This window comes from Notolepis coatsorum (assembly GCF_963971535.1).
Source record: "Notolepis coatsorum genome assembly, chromosome: 3".
NCBI lineage: Eukaryota > Metazoa > Chordata > Actinopteri > Aulopiformes > Paralepididae > Notolepis > Notolepis coatsorum.
This window is the reverse complement of record NC_140167.1, coordinates 148,382,999-148,401,552: the sequence shown is the minus strand read 5'-3', so window position 1 is coordinate 148,401,552 and position 18,554 is coordinate 148,382,999. Positions and strand designations below refer to the sequence as shown.

The following is an 18,554-nucleotide window of genomic DNA, read 5'->3' as shown; positions in this document are numbered from 1 at the left end:
GAAATTTAGAAATTTATTTGAAGGATAAACCCCTTGAGATATGCTATCTCGTTTTCGAGGGGGTCCTTAACATAGGATACAAAGGGGGGCAGGTGGCGCACGGAGATTACGTTCGTCACCAACACCGGGAGACACTAGGATTCGCCTGTTCGAATCCAGCTCCCGGCGTTGCCATCAGCTTGGCTGGCCTCTCACACTGATACAATTGGCTGTATCAGGGGGTGGGAAAGCTGAAGGGTGGGTACTGGGCGTTGTGGACAGCGACCCCTACAGTTCGGTCGGGGCGCCTGCTCAGCGAGGGTTGGAACTGAGGAGAGATAGTGTGGCCTTCCACACGCTACACTCTCCCCGGTGAGAACCTGCGCGGCCAGGTTGGCCTGCCCCAGGCTGCACATGCGTCGGAGGAAAGCATGTGACAGTCTCCGGTCTCCCGGACCAACAGTAGGGGAAAGTACGCAACAACCAGGAAGGGTGGGATGGGAGAAAAATCGGGAAAAAGGAGGGGAAGAAAGATAAAAAAAAAAAAAAAAAACATAGGATACAAAACATACAGTACAATACAAAACAAAAAACAAGACAACAAATGCACTTATACACCGACAGACGCTCTCCCAAGCTCACTCCCACAATACACACTGATTCCTCCCAAGAGGATCTCCAATATATATATATATGTTCCCTTATAAAACACAAACTAAATTATAATTTGATCTGAAAACGACATTTAAGCCCTAACACAGTAAATCAATAACTGGTGCAAGTAGTCTGTAGATGAGTGAACAAAGATATCTTGAATAACCGGTAAGAAGTAAGAGATCTGAGTGAACTAGGCAGTTTGTTCCAATCAGCTGGTGCTTTATATTCAAAGGCAAGTCGACCGATAGCTTTGATGGTTCGAGGTATACTAAAGAAAGGAAGATCCGTGTGTCTTAAATTATAAGTTGAACTATATGGTGTTAAGAACTGCTTTAGATAGGGGGGATAATTAAAGTAAATACATTTGTAAACAAAAAGCAACCAATGAAAATGTCTTCTGAATTGGGGAGAAAGCCAGTTTAACAACTCAAACATAAGACAGTGATGGGTTCTATAAGGACACCTCAATATAAATCTGCAAACACTATTATAAGTAACATTTAAAGGACGGAGATTTGTTAGTGTGGTGTTTTGATAGACTATGTCTGCGTAATCCATTATTGGAAGTACCAGCTGTACTATAGTAACAGACACAATATTTTTGACACTGGGAATACATTCCCTGAGGTCCATATCTATGTTCCTAGACACCAAGAACATGCAGATTGACCTTGTAGAAGTGGAGCAATCTTTCATTTACTTGGGCGTGTACTTTTAGGCAGATTTTCTGAAAATATGGCTGCAGCCTAAAGGTGCTCCCATAGTCGAGCGGACCGTACACGGAGCAGACTCCCGCGGGCTCAAAGCTGACCCAAAGGGTACTCAAAGCAGACCCAAAGCAGAGTCCAAGTGCGAAGCTCCTATTTTCTGACGCGCGGACGTCCGCGGTGCCCACTTGGTGTCACACAAAACGCTGCTGGCGCGAGACATGTAGGAAATTGGTCCGCGGAGATCCGCTCGACTATGAAAGCTCAAAGAGTCCAGTGGACCTCCGCAGAGTCCAGTCCGTGTACAGTCCGCTCGACTATGGGAGCACCTTAAGAGGTTAAGTAAGTGATGATCGATGAATGATATGGAAGCCAGGCCAAGATTGTTATCACTCCGGGGGCTCTGTAAACAAATGCTGTGTGGGAACAGACATCAGCGCTCCAGTCGGATGACTGCCATCTCTGGACGTTCTCGCTCACACACACACACACCCACACCCACACACACACACCACACACACTCATCCTGTTTAATAACTTATAACATAGATCCACTACCAGCAGATGACTTGCCATTTTGACCTTGTTTCACAGTCTGCCTGTCACTCTGTTTAAATTAAAATTTTAATAAAAAAATTACAGTAAATATTATCCAGGGAATGTTGACTGAGAACACATGCAGTTTCTCAGCAACACTCTCAATTACGATAATCGATGCCTTGCTTGAGGGCATCCGGGTGGTAGTTGTTGAGAGAGAGAGAGGAACGCTTCACTTAGAATATGTCATGCACAAAATGTTCTAAACTATTTCCCCCTGTGTTTCAGACACACACACCTCTCACTTGCAACACAGTCATTTATCTTAACCCTTTCACTGCCACACTACCAAATGGTTAACCCTTTCACTGCGACAATACTGAAGGTTCACTGCCACGTGACAAAGGGTTAACCCTTTCACTACCACACTACATAAGGTTAACCCTTTACCATCACACCGTCTGTAGTGTGATGGTAAAGGGTTAACCTTCTATAGTGTGGTAGTGAAAGGGTTAATATAGATTAGGGGGAGAATATCGATGGTGATATTATTATTATTATTTTTATTTTTTTTATCTTTTTCCCCCTCCTTTTTCCTCCGTTTTTCTCCCATCCCAATGTTAGTCGTTATGCCAATTCCCAATCCCCTTCCTGGTCGCTGCGCACCTACCCCCCACAGTCGGTCTGGGAGAGTGGAGGCTATCACGTGCTTCCTCCGACACATGTGTAGCCAATCAACCGCTTCTTTTCACCTGGCAGCGCGGACTCTCACTGAGAGGGTGTAACGTGTGGAAGGATCACACTACCCCCCTTAGATCTTTTTCCTCGCTGAGCAGGCGCCCCGACCGAACTGTTGGAGTCGCTGTTTACAACGACCAGGACCCACCCACCAGCTTTCCCACCCACCAGCTTTCCCACCCCTAACACTGCCAATTGTGTTAGTATGAACGATCAGCCAAGCTGGTAGCAATGCCGAGAGCTGGGCTCGAACCCAGCATCTTCTGCACTGGTGGCGAGCACCTTGCCCACTGCGCCACCTAGCCGCCGGTGATATTATTATTGATATTATATTGATGCAGTGACTCCAATTGATTAAATTGTAATCATTGTATAATTGTTTTTGCTTGACAATCCCATTTTACTATAATAACATATTATATTCATATTCATGTTGACGTCTCACAATGCATAGGTTGTTTCCCCCTCCTCCATTCACCATTGTATACCACCTATAACGAGCACAGACACCTTCCCTCTGTATTAATGCCTTAACGAATGGAACTTGAGACAGAGGCCCTCTCCTTTCTTCCAGGACTTGGTGGAGCTCTTCAACTTCCACAACTACGACAACCTGAGGCACTTCGCCAAGAAGCACGACCCTCGCCGCGAAGGAGGGGACCAGCGGGTAAGCCAGACGCCGTCCCGTCATCGAAACCTCCCCGAAACACACACACAAGAGTCCCCCCCCCCCCCCCCTCATCTTCACCGGCAACCACCACACAACCACTGGGTGATTTCCGGTGACACTGAGGTTATTGTGGTCCAGAACGGGATGGCTTGATAGTAGAGGTGCTCCGACGTCACCCTTTTTGACGACCGAAGTGAGATCACTGTTTTGAGCGCTCGGTGACAACGGCGTATTGAATGCTTCACTTGATTGATGAGACGTTTTTGACAGCTACTCTATTCCTAGAAAATGTATGTGGGGAAAATACACATCAAATGTCTCCATACAGAGTTATAAAAGACAACGCTCATTCAAGTATTTTAGTACAGCGTAGGGGCTGATAATGGTATCTTTACATGTGCAACTCGACTTGATAGCTTGTGCTCTGCCCTCTAGAGGTCAAATGTGATACTACGCAGTGTCTCATCTGTCGCACTGCCTTTTCTTTGCCTTCTTTTTTCGCCTTCGACGAGGAAGCGCTTGGTATTATTTTCCAAATATATATATACTGTACAATTGGGTTTGCTTGTCTTTTTAGACGGGTGGATCTTGGTTCCGTTAGTAGCTGAGTTGGTTGGTACGATCGCGATGTTAAGCTAGCTGTCAGATTTGAAGGGATGGTAAAACTCTGCGATAATCCACGAGGACGCGTCTCAGCATTGATGTCTGCTGACGAACGGTTAAAGACATAAGTGAGTGGACAGACGCAAAGACCGGTGAAGGTGACTGATGCTTTATTTACCGGACATACTGGCAGGGGACACTTGAGTCACACCATCCACACTGACTTGAGTCATGTGTGTCTACCGCAGCCACAAATCAGACACGCACACGCACACATTAAGGTTGGGATCAAATCACTTACTCAAAATACAAATGGAAACTGTCATTCGGTCGCCTATCATCAACATTTATTCTCAGCAATTTGAATAGATTGTATGCGACAACCTACTCAGTATTTAGAATTTTGAGGACGATCCACTTCTAGCACTTTGGGATCCCACCGAACAAAAAGTGCATTACAAATTCAATCTATTATTATTTATTATAAATTGATTGAATTGAATTGAACCCAGCCATGACATATACACACATACACACACACACACATACACACAGAGAGAGAGAACTGGGGAGAGCAGAGTGAGACTAACTTGTTGTCCGTGTTGATTGAAACAGCAGCTCACCCGTGGACCCATGGACTATGAGAGCCTCCAGAAAGAGCTGGCTCTGAAAGCCCCTCTCTGGAAAAAGGTGTCCCCCACTGAGTCTCTCCAGGACTGCTCCTCCACCACTGTAGTCTATAGGATGGAGGGTGTTGGGGAATGCAACTAAGGAGGGATGCCCTAGATTAGAACCTACCTACTCCCACCCCCACCCACCCTGTCCTAGCGTCCCATCTGCCTACCTACCCCCTATCTCCACGGCCACCTCTTCCCCTGTCCCCTCCTACCAGCCCTCGACGTCAAATATTTATATAAATGATCAAGATGATTATTTATTTATTTTATAAAGAGCTTCTCTTGTGTGTGGAGGATTTTATTTTCTATTTATTATTTTTCGTTTTATGTTTTATTGTTTTTGTTTTTTTCTGAGGATGTTTTAATTTTCTTTGTATGTTTTGTTGTCGTTTTTTTTTCTTATTTCCTGAATTCAAAATTTACCCCTAGCCTCTGGTCTCTTTGGTGTCTTAGAATGTAAAGGATTGGATACACGGTAATAAAGGTTATATTATTATTATGTAATATTATTATGTTTCATCTCACACACTCCAGTTCCGTCTTTATTGGCTGTATTTTGGAAATAATTTCACACTTTTCTGATTTGGATTAGAGAGTCACAGAGAAGTTGGCTAAGGGATCCATTTGTAATTCATCTTTTCTCGAAGTGTGTGTGAGATAACGAGTGACAGACCTAGGTGAAATAGTATTTGCAAATGGTTCTTGGCGTTTGATTTCACCTTCTTGAAGTTCCAGGTGGGTGGGGTTTACCCATGAGGACAGTTCAGATTGTGACGGGTACCAAACACGGAGAGATGAATGAACTTGTCTTACCAATACTTTCCTGTGACTGGCTAAACAAAACGGTGAAACATATTTGCAAATACTCTTTGGTCCAGGCCTGGAGATGGTCATGTTGTCATAATGTGCTTCAATATCCACATTAGCAGGCAAACAATATCCCAGGTTCTGGCACACAGCCAACATGTAGAAGGCGTGTTCTTTCCCGAGGAGCAAAAGGGAAATTAGGAGCACAGTAAAGTAGGGGTGTGGGACACTATCGATTCACATAAGAATCGCAATTCTATCTTAAAAATTTAATCACAAATTATTTTGAGACATATTAAACTATCTACCGCAGTCAAATGGGGGGGAAAGTATCTCAAAACGGCAATCTAGAATAAAATCCTTGCATGTACCTGTGATCGACAATCGATCTTTAATTGAATCGTGACCCCAATAATCGAAATCGAATCGTGTGATTCTTGAAATTTGTGAAGCGAAGATTTTTCTATTGAATTGAAAAACAGAAATGGCCCTACCAAGTTGCCTATTCCTTTTTCCATTTTGTAGTTGGCATTAATTCATCTTTAGAAAACAATGCTACTAAAGATGGTAGCAGGAGATCACTGTAATGGTATGGATTCAGTAGAATTGGAATGAAAGTGCCTTAGAAAGTCACCTAAAGCTGCATGGTGACCCGGTGGTGCTGACCCAGTGGTGCTGAAGCCAGGGCTTAGTAAGGAAGCAATTTGCTCATCGCCAATAAATGAGCACCAAAAATTTGAACTAATTTCAAAGTAACAGTCTAATGATAATGCAGATAATGAATCTTCCCTTCCCATGTTACATCCTAGACCTTGAAAGGAAAGATCGCCCCAAAATTAACTTGAGACTTACCGTATTGGTCAGAATATAAGATGACCCTGATTTAAGACCCCTCTTCTTCAAGACTCATTTTTGGAAAAATATGTTTTCAAATACCAAACTTAGTTTTTTATAAAGAAAATAGTTTTATTTGAAAATAATGATAATACAACACTGTTTTATTCAATGTAGGCTGTCGTCTAACATTACACTCACCGTCGTAACAAAATGCACTGAAATATAGGATAATGGGCAACGGCAACAGCTGATGAGCATGTCTAAATGCTACTATAATTTGTCGGTTTACTTTTATTTAAGATCTTCCTATGAAGAAATAAAAGATTCGGCAGCTTCGCGGTTGCCCACTCGCAAATGATGAGGCACGATCGGGGAATGCAGACACACACGCAGAGGGATGGGGTTGTCGCAGAGCAAGTGGACATGGAGAAAAGAAAGGGAGGTGGGTCAAGCTGTTATAGAGAGAGATTCAAAGGAGATGAATAGAAGATCCGGGGGAGACAGCGCAATGTGATGGAGATACAGAGGGGAGAGAGAGGCTGCATATACTGTAGGCAACAAAGGCCGGGAAACTAATGGATCTGTTGTTGTGAATGTACAGTATAATGACATTTAAAAGTCCAGACCCCCAAAATAAGACGATGCCCCTTTTTCAGATTTTATATTTTCTTCGTCTTATATTCAGCACAATACGGTATATTTCCGCTTACTTTTTTTTTAACTTACTTTTTTCATTGTTTTGGTGAAGCACCACATTCTATGCTACACTGATTCCAATTGGAGCTAAATTTATTGTGGGAATTGATCTGAATTGTGTCAGATTGACATATCACCAGACTTGACTCAAAATTAAATTAAAAAGGGAATATTATCAATATCAAGGCAAGTTAACAGTGGAAACTGCAGTAAATATAATATTCTATCTGATAACTGTAATTTGTGCCTTAAACTCCTGATCTACTCTAATCTACTCCTGACTCTAGTAGATTTTTCCTCTTCTTTCTTTGGGGGATATTGATACAACAAAACCAAAGAAAGTGTTCGCTCAGTCCAAATCTAGGAGCTTTAGAACTTGGCACACTGGCAGGATTATGAAATGAGATGATTATGATGACGGGCTGTATTTAAGACTCTGGATGGCGTCAAACTTGATTTGACTTACAGTATATTATTCTCATTCATCTACCAGTACTCTTTCAGGGACAGCAGTGATAGCTGACTAGCATTCCGAGCTGCTGTTGAGTGTTTGTGTGCATGTGCTTGTGTGACTAAAAACATGACATTTGTCTTTGCAGATGTGTTCTTTACGCACAGTATTGATCCAATGATTGTAGGTGGGGGTGGGCTAGTGCTCCTTAGGCTGGTCTGATTATATCCTCTGGAAGTTGGCAGTCTTCAAATTTGAAAGTACCGTATACAATATTATCTTCCATAAATAAAGTAACTAGTAACCGATGGGTTCAGATAAATGTAGTGGAGTAAAAAAGTACAACATTTCCTTTTGAAATGTAGTGGAATGAAAGTACACTGTTCCCTAAAATGCAAACATGCACGTAAAGTACAAGTATCTCAAAATTGCGCACAAGTTAAATGACCTTGGTTCGAATGACTTTCCACCGCTGACTGATGATTAGCCTACTATGGGCTCACATGGCTCCATTTCATAACAATCAACAGTACGTTATGTTTACGTTGAAGAAATACTCAAGGTAGCAGAATGCCTTTTACAGTATGCTGTAGCTGAAATTTAATGATTTCACTGCAAGTCACGGGGCTGCCGTACATACAGTAGGAACAGTATGTTGAATGAGAAGCTTGTTAAATAATGGGGGGGGTTTCAACCAGTTTAGTATTTCGTTTTGTAACGTGGGTGTGGGAATATTCAAAGATATCTAGAAACTATACTGCTTACTCTGTATGGTTTTATGTGAGACATTATATATTCAATTCAATAAAAAAAAAACGTTATTAGTCCCGCAAGGGGCAATTTAAGGCATGAATACGGCAAACATCTGTACACTTATACACATCCAATATCATATCACATCTACATCTCACAATGTTGGTTCTCGTGTGTGTGTATATATATTTATATTATATTGGGGTCGTCAAAGTTATCGCATCAATAATGCGTTGGCGCAAATGCAAATTAACGTCACTAATCTTCTTCAAACTCATATTCAAAAAAAGTTTTTATTAATTGTTAAAATGTACAAACATTCAGTTCATATATTATTTTCTTGATATGTGTCTGTCTCCTAATATGCCCAGACAATGAGTATTGGAAAATGTAGTTTACCAATGTACCTGTTGAGTCCTACATTGAGGTCCAACATTTGGTTTTAATGCTTAAATAAACGGGATGTTTTAGTGAACCTTTTATTATAAGAGTAAAGTTGGACACTACATTGTGTGAGTACTCATATTACTGATTATTACATGGCGTTTTCACATTCGCCGAAATGCTTGCTTGTGATTGGTCAATAGCCCCCCGACTGCGGTCATTATTTTTCAATAATGACCGCAGATTTTTCAATAATGACCGCAGAGCGCAGCTGTTCGCAATCAAGCCCACTGACACACTGTTTCAGTGCAATTAGACACTGCCGTGCCGGCGATGACAGGGGGCGGAGCGACGCCAGAACACAGCGGAGCCAGAACACAGAGGCTGCCCGCGATAATAATAATCACTTTATTTGGGCTGACAGAGCCACAGAACAACTGCGATTTGTCAAATGAATTAGGTATATTGTTAGTAAGTTAGCCATGTAATAAGCGGGATAATGTATAGCGCTGCACTGACAGCGGAGCCAGAGGCTGCCCGCGATAATAATAATCACTTTATTTGGGCTGACAGAGCCACAGAACAACTGCGATTTGTCAAATGAATTAGGTATATTGTTAGTAAGTTAGCCATGTAATAAGCGGGATAATGTATAGCCTACTCGGTCATTGTCAATGACAATGACCTCGTAGCCATACATTATCCCTTACCTAATGTCACATTTAGCAGGTCAATATGGCGATCTGTTGTTGCCTATTGGGCTTTGCCATGTTCTGATTATTTGCAGCATATTTATTTAATTCTAAATGCAGTGCCTTTTGTTTTTCTGGACAATATTTGTAATTTTGTTTATTTGATCTAATAAACATACATTTGCATTAAGCAAGCATATCTGTCCACTCATGTTCATAAGATATTAAGAACAATATCCATTTAAGGTATATTTTGAACAGATACACAATTTTTGAATAATATGTGATTAATCACAATTAAATATTTAAATTAATTGATAGCCCTAATATATATATATATATATATATATATTGTATACACACAGTATATCATTGCATACTCAACAAACTACTGCCTTTAACTTTTTAAAGGGTGGCATTTATTTCCATGCACCAATTTATGATTTATTGTACTTCTAAATGTACTCAATGGTAGGTAGAATAGATGTACCATTATGCTATTGTGAGTGTGTTTGTGTGTGTGCGCCAGTGTGGACAAATGTTTGTCACAATACTCAACAGCATATCAGAATGTGTAGAGTATACACTTCACAGACGTTCCTTACTATTATTATTTGTCTCCCCAGAAAATGGCATAGAAATATTTGCACATGAATGTCAAGCAGAAGCCTTAGATGTTACCCCACACATTGCTAGGGGGGGGGGCAGTTTTATCCATGTTTGTTTTCCGGTCACAGCTTGAAACTGTGTGGAACTGGTATGTGTTCTTTACTTGATCTAGCTCTGAGCTAGCTTCTATAACCGTTAACAACCTGTAGATTTAGCTCTGAGCTAGCTTCTATAACCGTTAACAACCTGTTGATTTAGCTCTGAGCTAGCTTCTATAACTGTTAACAACCTGTTGATTTAGCTCTGAGCTAGCTTCTATAACCGTTAACAACCTGTTGATCTAGCTCTGAGCTAGCTTCTATAACCGTTAACAACCTGTTGATTTAGCTCTGAGCTAGCTTCTATAACCGTTAACAACCTGTTGATTTAGCTCTGAGCTAGCTTCTATAACCGTTAACCTGTTGATTTAGCTCTGAGCTAGCTTCTATAACCATTAACAACCTGTTGATTTAGCTCTGAGCTAGCTTCTATAACTCTTAACCCTTTAATCGCCGTTGACGCTTTTCAGCGTCATTCTCCGCCATGCTTATTCTGCCGATCAATATTTCAAAAATCTGTGATCGAAATCATATTTCTCCCCCGGAGACATTATATGTACTGGTGAGCCCCTGTCAACTCTCTAACGGTTCAAGAGCGCCATCTGGTGGCAGATCGGCAGATCGCCCAGGACATAAACAGGGAAGTGGACGCTGGTGCTCATTTCAATTTGGTCCGATCACTCGCTATAGGTCCCGGGACTCGAGCTCGACACAATGGATATCGATCCGTTGCCAATAACTCGATAAACAACATGATTTGGACGTATATACTATTATACAACCTGGAAATGGATCGGGTATTTCTATATCCCATAATAGAAAAAATTCTGTTCCACGCTCATCTCCCAACGGCGTGAGGAAGCTACGGTGAGTTTCAGCGTTATTTTGTAATGTCTTCTATACTAACTGCTCCAATGATCATATCACCCACACTAGATGAATGATATAACGTTGCCCACGGAATTATAAATGACCCCCCGCCCATCCGGTCATCATCAGATCATACGTAGATCATTCTAGAAGTACGTCCATTTGAAATTTTTTATCTCGCGCCGATTGCTATCAAACTGTATACAATCATCAATATAATGCATTTGGGGCTATAAATCACGTTCTGGAGAAAGCTGCAGAAAACGATAAAAACATACTTATACTTTAGACCGTATTTTAGTATGAATATGTGAATGAAAAAGTATAACGTTGCTACACCCTGAACAATAGATATAGGACTTTGAATGGGCCATGGTAATGTCAATTTAGCAATACAATTTAAAAAGTTATAGCCCTGCAAAGAAGGGGAACTTCTCCATGTTAAATATGGCTGGCGAGGGATGGTAAATTATGAATTTAACCCCGGCGATCAAAGGGTTAACAACCTGTTGATTTAGCTCTGAGCTAGCTTCTATAACCGTTAACAACCTGTTGATTTTTTTTTTTTTTTTAAGGTCCCACCTTTTTATGTTTTGTCATGTCTTATTCATTTATTTTCTTCCTCGTATTGAGTTATGGTTTTTAAAATGTTTTACTGTGTGTTTGCAGATTTGTATTCATAGTTGTGGTACAAGGCATTCAAAAGCTTCTGTCACAGTCAAGTGATACTCATTCTGGCCCGGGGGCCACTGGCCCTTTGAAGCATTCCGGTATGAAACGCATTTTTATTGGTGGCCGTATTTACATCTATAATCTATTATTTATAATCTGTATAAAAAGGTTCGAATTGTGTCTATGTGTAAATTATATAATCTGTGGATCGATTGGGTTTTTACAGGGGGGGGGGGGGGTTACCAGTTGGCTAAGAATCATCTATACCAGCAGATTTAATCAAATCAAATTAGCTTGTTCATAAATATTACAGTTAATTTGTAAGTATGCAAATGATCAATGCTTGATGTAGTAATAGCGACATGCAAGCATTCATTTGTGTATCTTACAAATGTCATTCTCACCTACAAGTTGGCATGCTGTCGACATCTGCCATGTTACTAGAGTCAAAGACGGCAGTTTGCGTTGAATGTTTGTGAGCAAAAAGGAACGGTTATCAGTTATCAGAGGGCTCCCAGGCCCCGGCAGTTCGCCCAGGGAGCCCCCAGGCTCAGACCCAACCCACAACGTCTTGTTTAGCCACATAATAATATTTGTGCACTTTGACTGAATAGTAAGTCATGTGGTTTATAATTAGAAGATGTAGAATAGGTTAGTAGGAGTTAGTTTATGTAGAATAGGTTAGTAGGAGTTTATGTAGAATAGGTTAGTAAGAGTTAGTTTATGTAGAATAGGTTAGTAGGAGTTAGTTTATCCTCTTTAGTCGTACTGGAGTTGTTTCTTTCTTGCTGCTATGGTAACAGTGAAGAATGTGTGTGTGTTCAGCAGGCCATCAGTCTGCTCAAGGAGGCACAACACAACGTTAGAATGCAGTTGCTGTCAATTGTCGGTAAGACTCGACAAGACTGCATTTCAGTTACAATGTGATTAGGAGTTTGACACTGGGTTAACCCTTAAGCTACTGACCCGATGGGTCATAGCCAGAATTCAGTTTGTTTTTGCACAGACCAATCATACTGGAATGAGAAATCATTTCGATAGTCGTTGCTCCTTCGATGGCATGATGAGCAAGTGGTGTTTCTGCTGTAACTGTTGTTATATATATAATATATACATTTATTTATTTTTCAGTATCATTTTGGTCGGTGTTAAATCGATTGAAGATTAAAAAAAGTTACTTAAAATATCATCAGAACTAACATTTCTTGCATGTCCAAGAATGTGACTGTTACTAAACCTGATGACATGGCCGTTACTCAACCTGATGACATGGTTTCTGAATGCAGTACTAGTATTTCCTTTTTGAAATCGTACTATTTTAGTGTGTGATTTCATATCATGTATACAGTGTTTCCTTTGGTCTCTTTTAAAATGTATAATTGCCTCCCCCCACTCTCCCTCATGCATGTTTTTTGTATGATTTAATAAATGTGTTGTAATCCCATGTATATTACCTACCACCACATGTTTTATTACCTACCACCACATGTACATATTTATCTTAGTTGTATGAGACATTGATTTTGGCCTTTTGATTATATGAAATGATTACCTATACAATACAATTGGAACCAATCGGTACCTTTTTTGTTTTCTCAAAGCCAATGTTTCTCATCCTAAATGTCCTTGTTGGCTTCTAAAGATGGGAGGTTTGAGGGAAAGGCAAATGCTAAGACATGAACTGTCTTCTTTCACAGTTCTGAGCAAATTATTCTAAGTGTGGTTGTGATGGAACTAAGAACGGGATGGGGAAAGTCTGAAGATTTTATCTTTCCTTGATGTCCCATGTGAAAAATGTAATAAAATACTATAATCCATCAACATCTGTCTCTAAATGCCATAGTCTTTCATGTAAATATTAACTTTTTAATTGGAACGTTTTAACATCCCAGTACCTGTATGTTGGAAGCAAGCCCCCCCCCCCACACACGCACAGCTCAGGTGGATGTTTCGAAGTGATCACTGTCAGTGATGGTTGGAAATGGGCTCAAAGCAGTGCAATGACACCAATGGACCCTTTATTTCATAAACTCATCTGACTGGAATGTTAGTAGTAGATTGCTCTTGTTTAAGAATTGTCTAAACACTTACTGATAACAGGAAATACTTACTGATGACAGGAAATACTTAAACATTTTTGTCCAATTGTCATGTCTTGTGTAGCACTGCTTTTAACCATTACAGTTGTACGTTTTTATGTTTGGGTTTCCTCAGAGTTCCATCCTGGCACTGGCCTATATCAAGCCACGCCCTCTATTCTTGATCCTCCAATCATACTGTAACAGTTGCTTCCCGAACAGTTGTGATTGGAGGATCAAGAAAAGAGGGCTATCGGTGGCCAGTAGCTACTGTATTATGCTACAATTAGCCAACATTCTCTTCTCAGAATCTTGGGCTTGTACACCTGAAAGGGTTAATAGCAGCAACACACAGGCAATCTGTTGGCCTCCCAAGCCTTCTTAATGTGTGGAGGTTAACGTGTGGGTTTGGTCTCTGTGCTTTGCATTCCACTTTGTTTTGCGTTTGATACACTGAGGAATTAGGGATGGGCACTTTTATTTGGGGTACTACAGTATTACCACCTACTAAAAACGGACATCTACAGAAATCACATTATGGCCTTAGTTTAGCCTGAAACTGAACAGGGAAAATAATATTTTGACTAATGACCGACATTTTTGTAGTTACAATTGAATTGATGTGGTTGCAATATCAGTACCAGTATCAGTGCTGGACTACTACATTACTCAAAAGGCCCATCCCTATGAGTGATGCCAACTTGGCCTGGCTAGCAGGTATCTTGTAACCCTCGTTGAGCCCGCTGTCTTTCTTACCCTCTCTTTTTCGATCTTCCTGTGTTTCAGTAAACGGTGTCTTAAGGTGGTTTGGTTTTCATGTTTCTGGTAAACGCTGTGTGATGTTATTGTTTGGTTTTCTGTCCCTTTATGTGTGTGTGAGGTGTTACCGTCGGCTGGCCAGGGAATAACTCAGTATGATGAAAATGGTTTGACTGTTTTGGAACCTTTTATTTGTGAAAAGATAAACATTAAACTGGGTTATCCTTTGGTCTCTATAGTGTTGTATAATACTTGTATTTGACTTACCTTTGTTTCTTCTTTATACTGGGGAGTTCATATCTACATAATATTTCTCTACTTGCTTAAAACCTTTTCCTCTGTCCTTTTGGTTCAGGAGATAAACATGCTTTTTTTTCTCTCCTGGATTATTACCTGTTGTGGTATGGAGCATTTTTCCTAAGCTTTGCTTCTCACTTCTCACTCAAATGTCATTTTGTGGAGCCAGAGATAATCCGACCGCATGCCAAGGCTACTGTGTGTGTGTGTGTGTGGGGGGGGGGGGCGGGCTTTGTGTTCTCCTGTGATGTGGTATGCTGTTGCATAACGTTCACAAAGTATGTCAGCCCTCCTTTTTCACAGGTAAATGTAATGGACTGTTTTATGCACCGGTGTCACTTGTTTTTAAGAACAGAGGTAAGCCTACTATATAAGAACAGAGGTAAGCCTACTCAATAAGAATAGAGGTAAGCCTACTCAATAAGAACAGAGGTAAGCCTACTCAATAAGAATAGAGGTAAGCCTACTCAATAAGAATAGAGGTAAGCCTACTCTATAAGAACAGAGGTAAGCCTACTATATAAGAACAGAGGTAAGTAAGCCTACTATATAAGAATAGAGGTAAGCCTACTCAATAAGAATAGAGGTAAGCCTACTCAATAAGAACAGGTAAGCCTACTCTATAAGAACAGAGGGAAGCCTACTCGATAAGAACAGAGGGAAGCCTACTCAATAAGAATAGAGGTAAGCCTACTCTATAAGAACAGAGGTAAGCCTACTCAATAATAATAGAGGTAAGCCTACTCTATAAGAACAGAGGTAAGCCTACTATATAAGAATAGAGGTAAGCCTACTCGATAAGAATAGAGGTAAGCCTACTCAATAAGAACAGGTAAGCCTACTCTATAAGAACAGAGGGAAGCCTACTCGATAAGAACAGAGGGAAGCCTACTCAATAAGAACAGGTAAGCCTACTCAATAAGAACAGAGGGAAGCCTACTCAATAAGAACAGAGGGAAGCCTACTCAATAAGAACAGAGGGAAGCCTACTCAATAAGAACAGATGGAAGCCTACTCAATAAGAACAGAGGGAAGCCTACTCAATAAGAACGGCGGGAAGCCTACTCAATAAGAATAGAGGTAAGCCTACTCAAGAACAGAGGTAAGCCTGCTCTATAAGAACAGAGGTAAGCCTACTCTATAAGAATAGAGGTAAGCCTGGTCAATAAGAACAGGTAAGCCTGCTCTATAATAACAGAGGTAAGCCTACTCTATAAGAACAGAGGTAAGCCTGCTCTATAAGAACAGAGGTAAGCCTGCTCTATAAGAACAGAGGTAAGCCTGCTCTATAAGAACAGAGGTAAGCCTGCTCTATAAGAACAGAGGTAAGCCTGCTCTATAAGAACAGAGGTAGGCCTGCTCAATAAGAACAGAGGTAAGCCTACTCTATAAGAAGAGAGGTAAGCCTGCTCTATAAGAACAGAGGTAGGCCTGCTCTATAAGAACAGAGGTAGACCTACTCTATTAAAACATGTTGATGTGTGGGTTGGAGTTGAGTGGGGATAGGGGAGGGGTTGCTATTGCTGGCCACACCTCAGACTCTGCCAAGAGAGGTCTGGAGAGTCCACAGTATAATGAGTTACTAAACTCCAACCCACACATGATTGATTGATTGATTGATTGAAAACTTTATTAACAGATTGCAGAATGGGTACAATACAGTACAGCTCAATACACACAATTGTTAAGGGGATGCAGACCAGAGAAAGACTTTCGTCTTGTTTACATCAGGGTCCCCCATTTTCAATTCATCAGGACATATATGACATACAGATAGTCAGTACTGCTACATCTATACATTTATGACATACCAGATTTGCAAATACAGTACTGTTTGTGATACAGAAGGAGTCAGGAAAAGGGAGTGTATACATTTGACGTAGAAACTGTACATTGGAGGAGGTTGGGTGGGGGGGGGTTGGGCACACTGGGATATTGACAACCATACTGGGTAATCTACATTGGAGGTGGTTGGGGGGGGGGCACACTGTATATACAAGCAAAACTGTACATTGAGGGGGGGGGGGGGGGGGGGGGGAGACACTGTACAAACAAACAAAATTGTACATTGGACTATTGACAAAACCATACTAGGTAAATGACTGTACATTGGAGGGGGTTGGGTTAGGATATTTACAGGGGCCAGTGTTGAATTGCAGTCTCCCGTAGGTGTCCCTTGAGAGAGGTTTTGAAAGTGGGTAGTGATCCACATTCCTTTACAGCTTTGGGTAGGGCGTTCCACATTGATGTGGCATAATTGCGAAACGTGTTTAGTCCCATATTTGAGCCGAATCTGGGTTTAACATGATTTGTGGAGCTCCCTCTGGTGTTGTGATCGTGGTATTCACTGACCTTTGGGAAGTATTTTGACATGTACATGGGTACCTTGGTCGTGTAGTGTATCTTGTAGACCAGGCCCATTGCAAGTTGCTGTACTCTGTCGTCTACTCTAAGCCATCCTAGGTTGTCAGAACAATCAGAACAAAAAGGTAAACAAAGTGCAATACCAAGCAGGGCTCTTTTCAGGTTATTGCTAAATGGCATTGTTTGACTGAAATTACAAATTCCACAATTATTTGAAATGTACACTATCTCCTGAATCGATAATAGCAGTATGGCTCCCTCTCTTATCACCACTCTGCTGCATTTACATTTTAATTTAAGCAACTTGGGAAAGAAAAATCTTTCTCAAATGGATTGAAGTAAAATAGACCTGTATGTTGAGTTATAGTGGGATAGTTGCAAATAGATTATTCTCTAATAATAATTTGCATACAATTCATACAATTCTTCAATAATCTATCTTGATTATACAGTTACAATTAAACACTGGATTGGGGTGAAAAGAAAAAAAGAAAACACCCTCTCTGTAATGTAGTTGAATTTGGCCCTTCATTGATTTAAGAGCTCTTGTTAAAACCAGACCCAAGACCAAAAAGTTGCTTTTAAAAAAAGGTTCCTCCTTGTGTCGAAAGTTGTGAATAATTGCAGTAATGACCTTTGACACAGTTCTGTTCTTGAGTCTACATTTGGCTAGAATGTTGAGTAGCCTCCAGCTGCAACTCCGGAGCGAGCCCCTCACTAGGCGCTGTGCAGCCACAGAGAGCGTGCGCTGATTGGCGGAGAGTACGGAAGTTAGCGCTGATTGGCGGAGAGTACAGAAGTTTCTCTACCACCGCTGATTGGCAGAATGGGTACAATACAGTAAAATACTTCCGTCTTGTTTAGCAATGTACAGTTAGCTCAGTTGAGACGTGCGGTTGGAGAGAGGGTCGCGGCCAGGAATTGATTGAAAACTTTATTAACAGATTGCAGAATGGGTACAATACAGTAAAATACTTCCGTCTTGTTTACCAATGTACTGTTTCTTCCCCGTCGGATGTATATATTTCTTATGATCTCTTTTTACTACACAGTTCTTTCCAGGCACGTGCATACATAGGGGTGAAGGGGTGCCCGGGCACCTGCCTTTTTCATTTTTCATTAGAAAGTGCCCTTTTTATGCCACCCTTTTTTTTTTTACTGTTGCACATATAGATATACTGCCCTGCCCTTCCAAATGAAAGATGTCACGATAGAATCTAAATATTAGGTAAAGAAAGAGAAATGCCACCCCTCTTGTAAATAATAGGTCCTTCCAAAAACACGTCGCAGATCACCCCTCCCCAGCCCCTCCCTGTCTGCTGCTGCCTGGAAAACATGCAGCATACTCTCTCTCTCTCTCTCTCTCTCTCTCTCTCTCTCTCTCTCTCTCTCTCTCTCTCTCTCTCTCTCTCTCTCTCTCTCTAACAGAATAATTTTGATTGACAGTCGAGTCTGCCAATTACGTCACACGGCTTGCACCTGCCCTGCTGTTCTTAGCACCAATCGGCAAGCACAAGCACTATTCGTTTTTGACTTCGTGAATGTCAGGACTGTGTGGTGACAAGTTTGACAACAACAAAGCTACAGTGCTAACAATAAGCTATTTGAATGAATGAATG

General features: G+C 41.0%; 1 protein-coding gene across 1 annotated transcript in view; it reads left to right on the top strand.

The window, feature by feature from the left end:
• LOC311226025 (glutaminase kidney isoform, mitochondrial-like) overlaps window positions 1-18,554 on the top strand; it is a gene marked incomplete at both ends in the record, with an annotated part of 153,827 nt that overhangs the window by 123,419 nt on the left and 11,854 nt on the right. Inside the window, 1 exon segment of the mRNA XM_084311406.1 lies at window positions 3,193-3,285. Within this exon segment, the coding sequence (XP_084167532.1) occupies window positions 3,193-3,285 (93 nt within the window).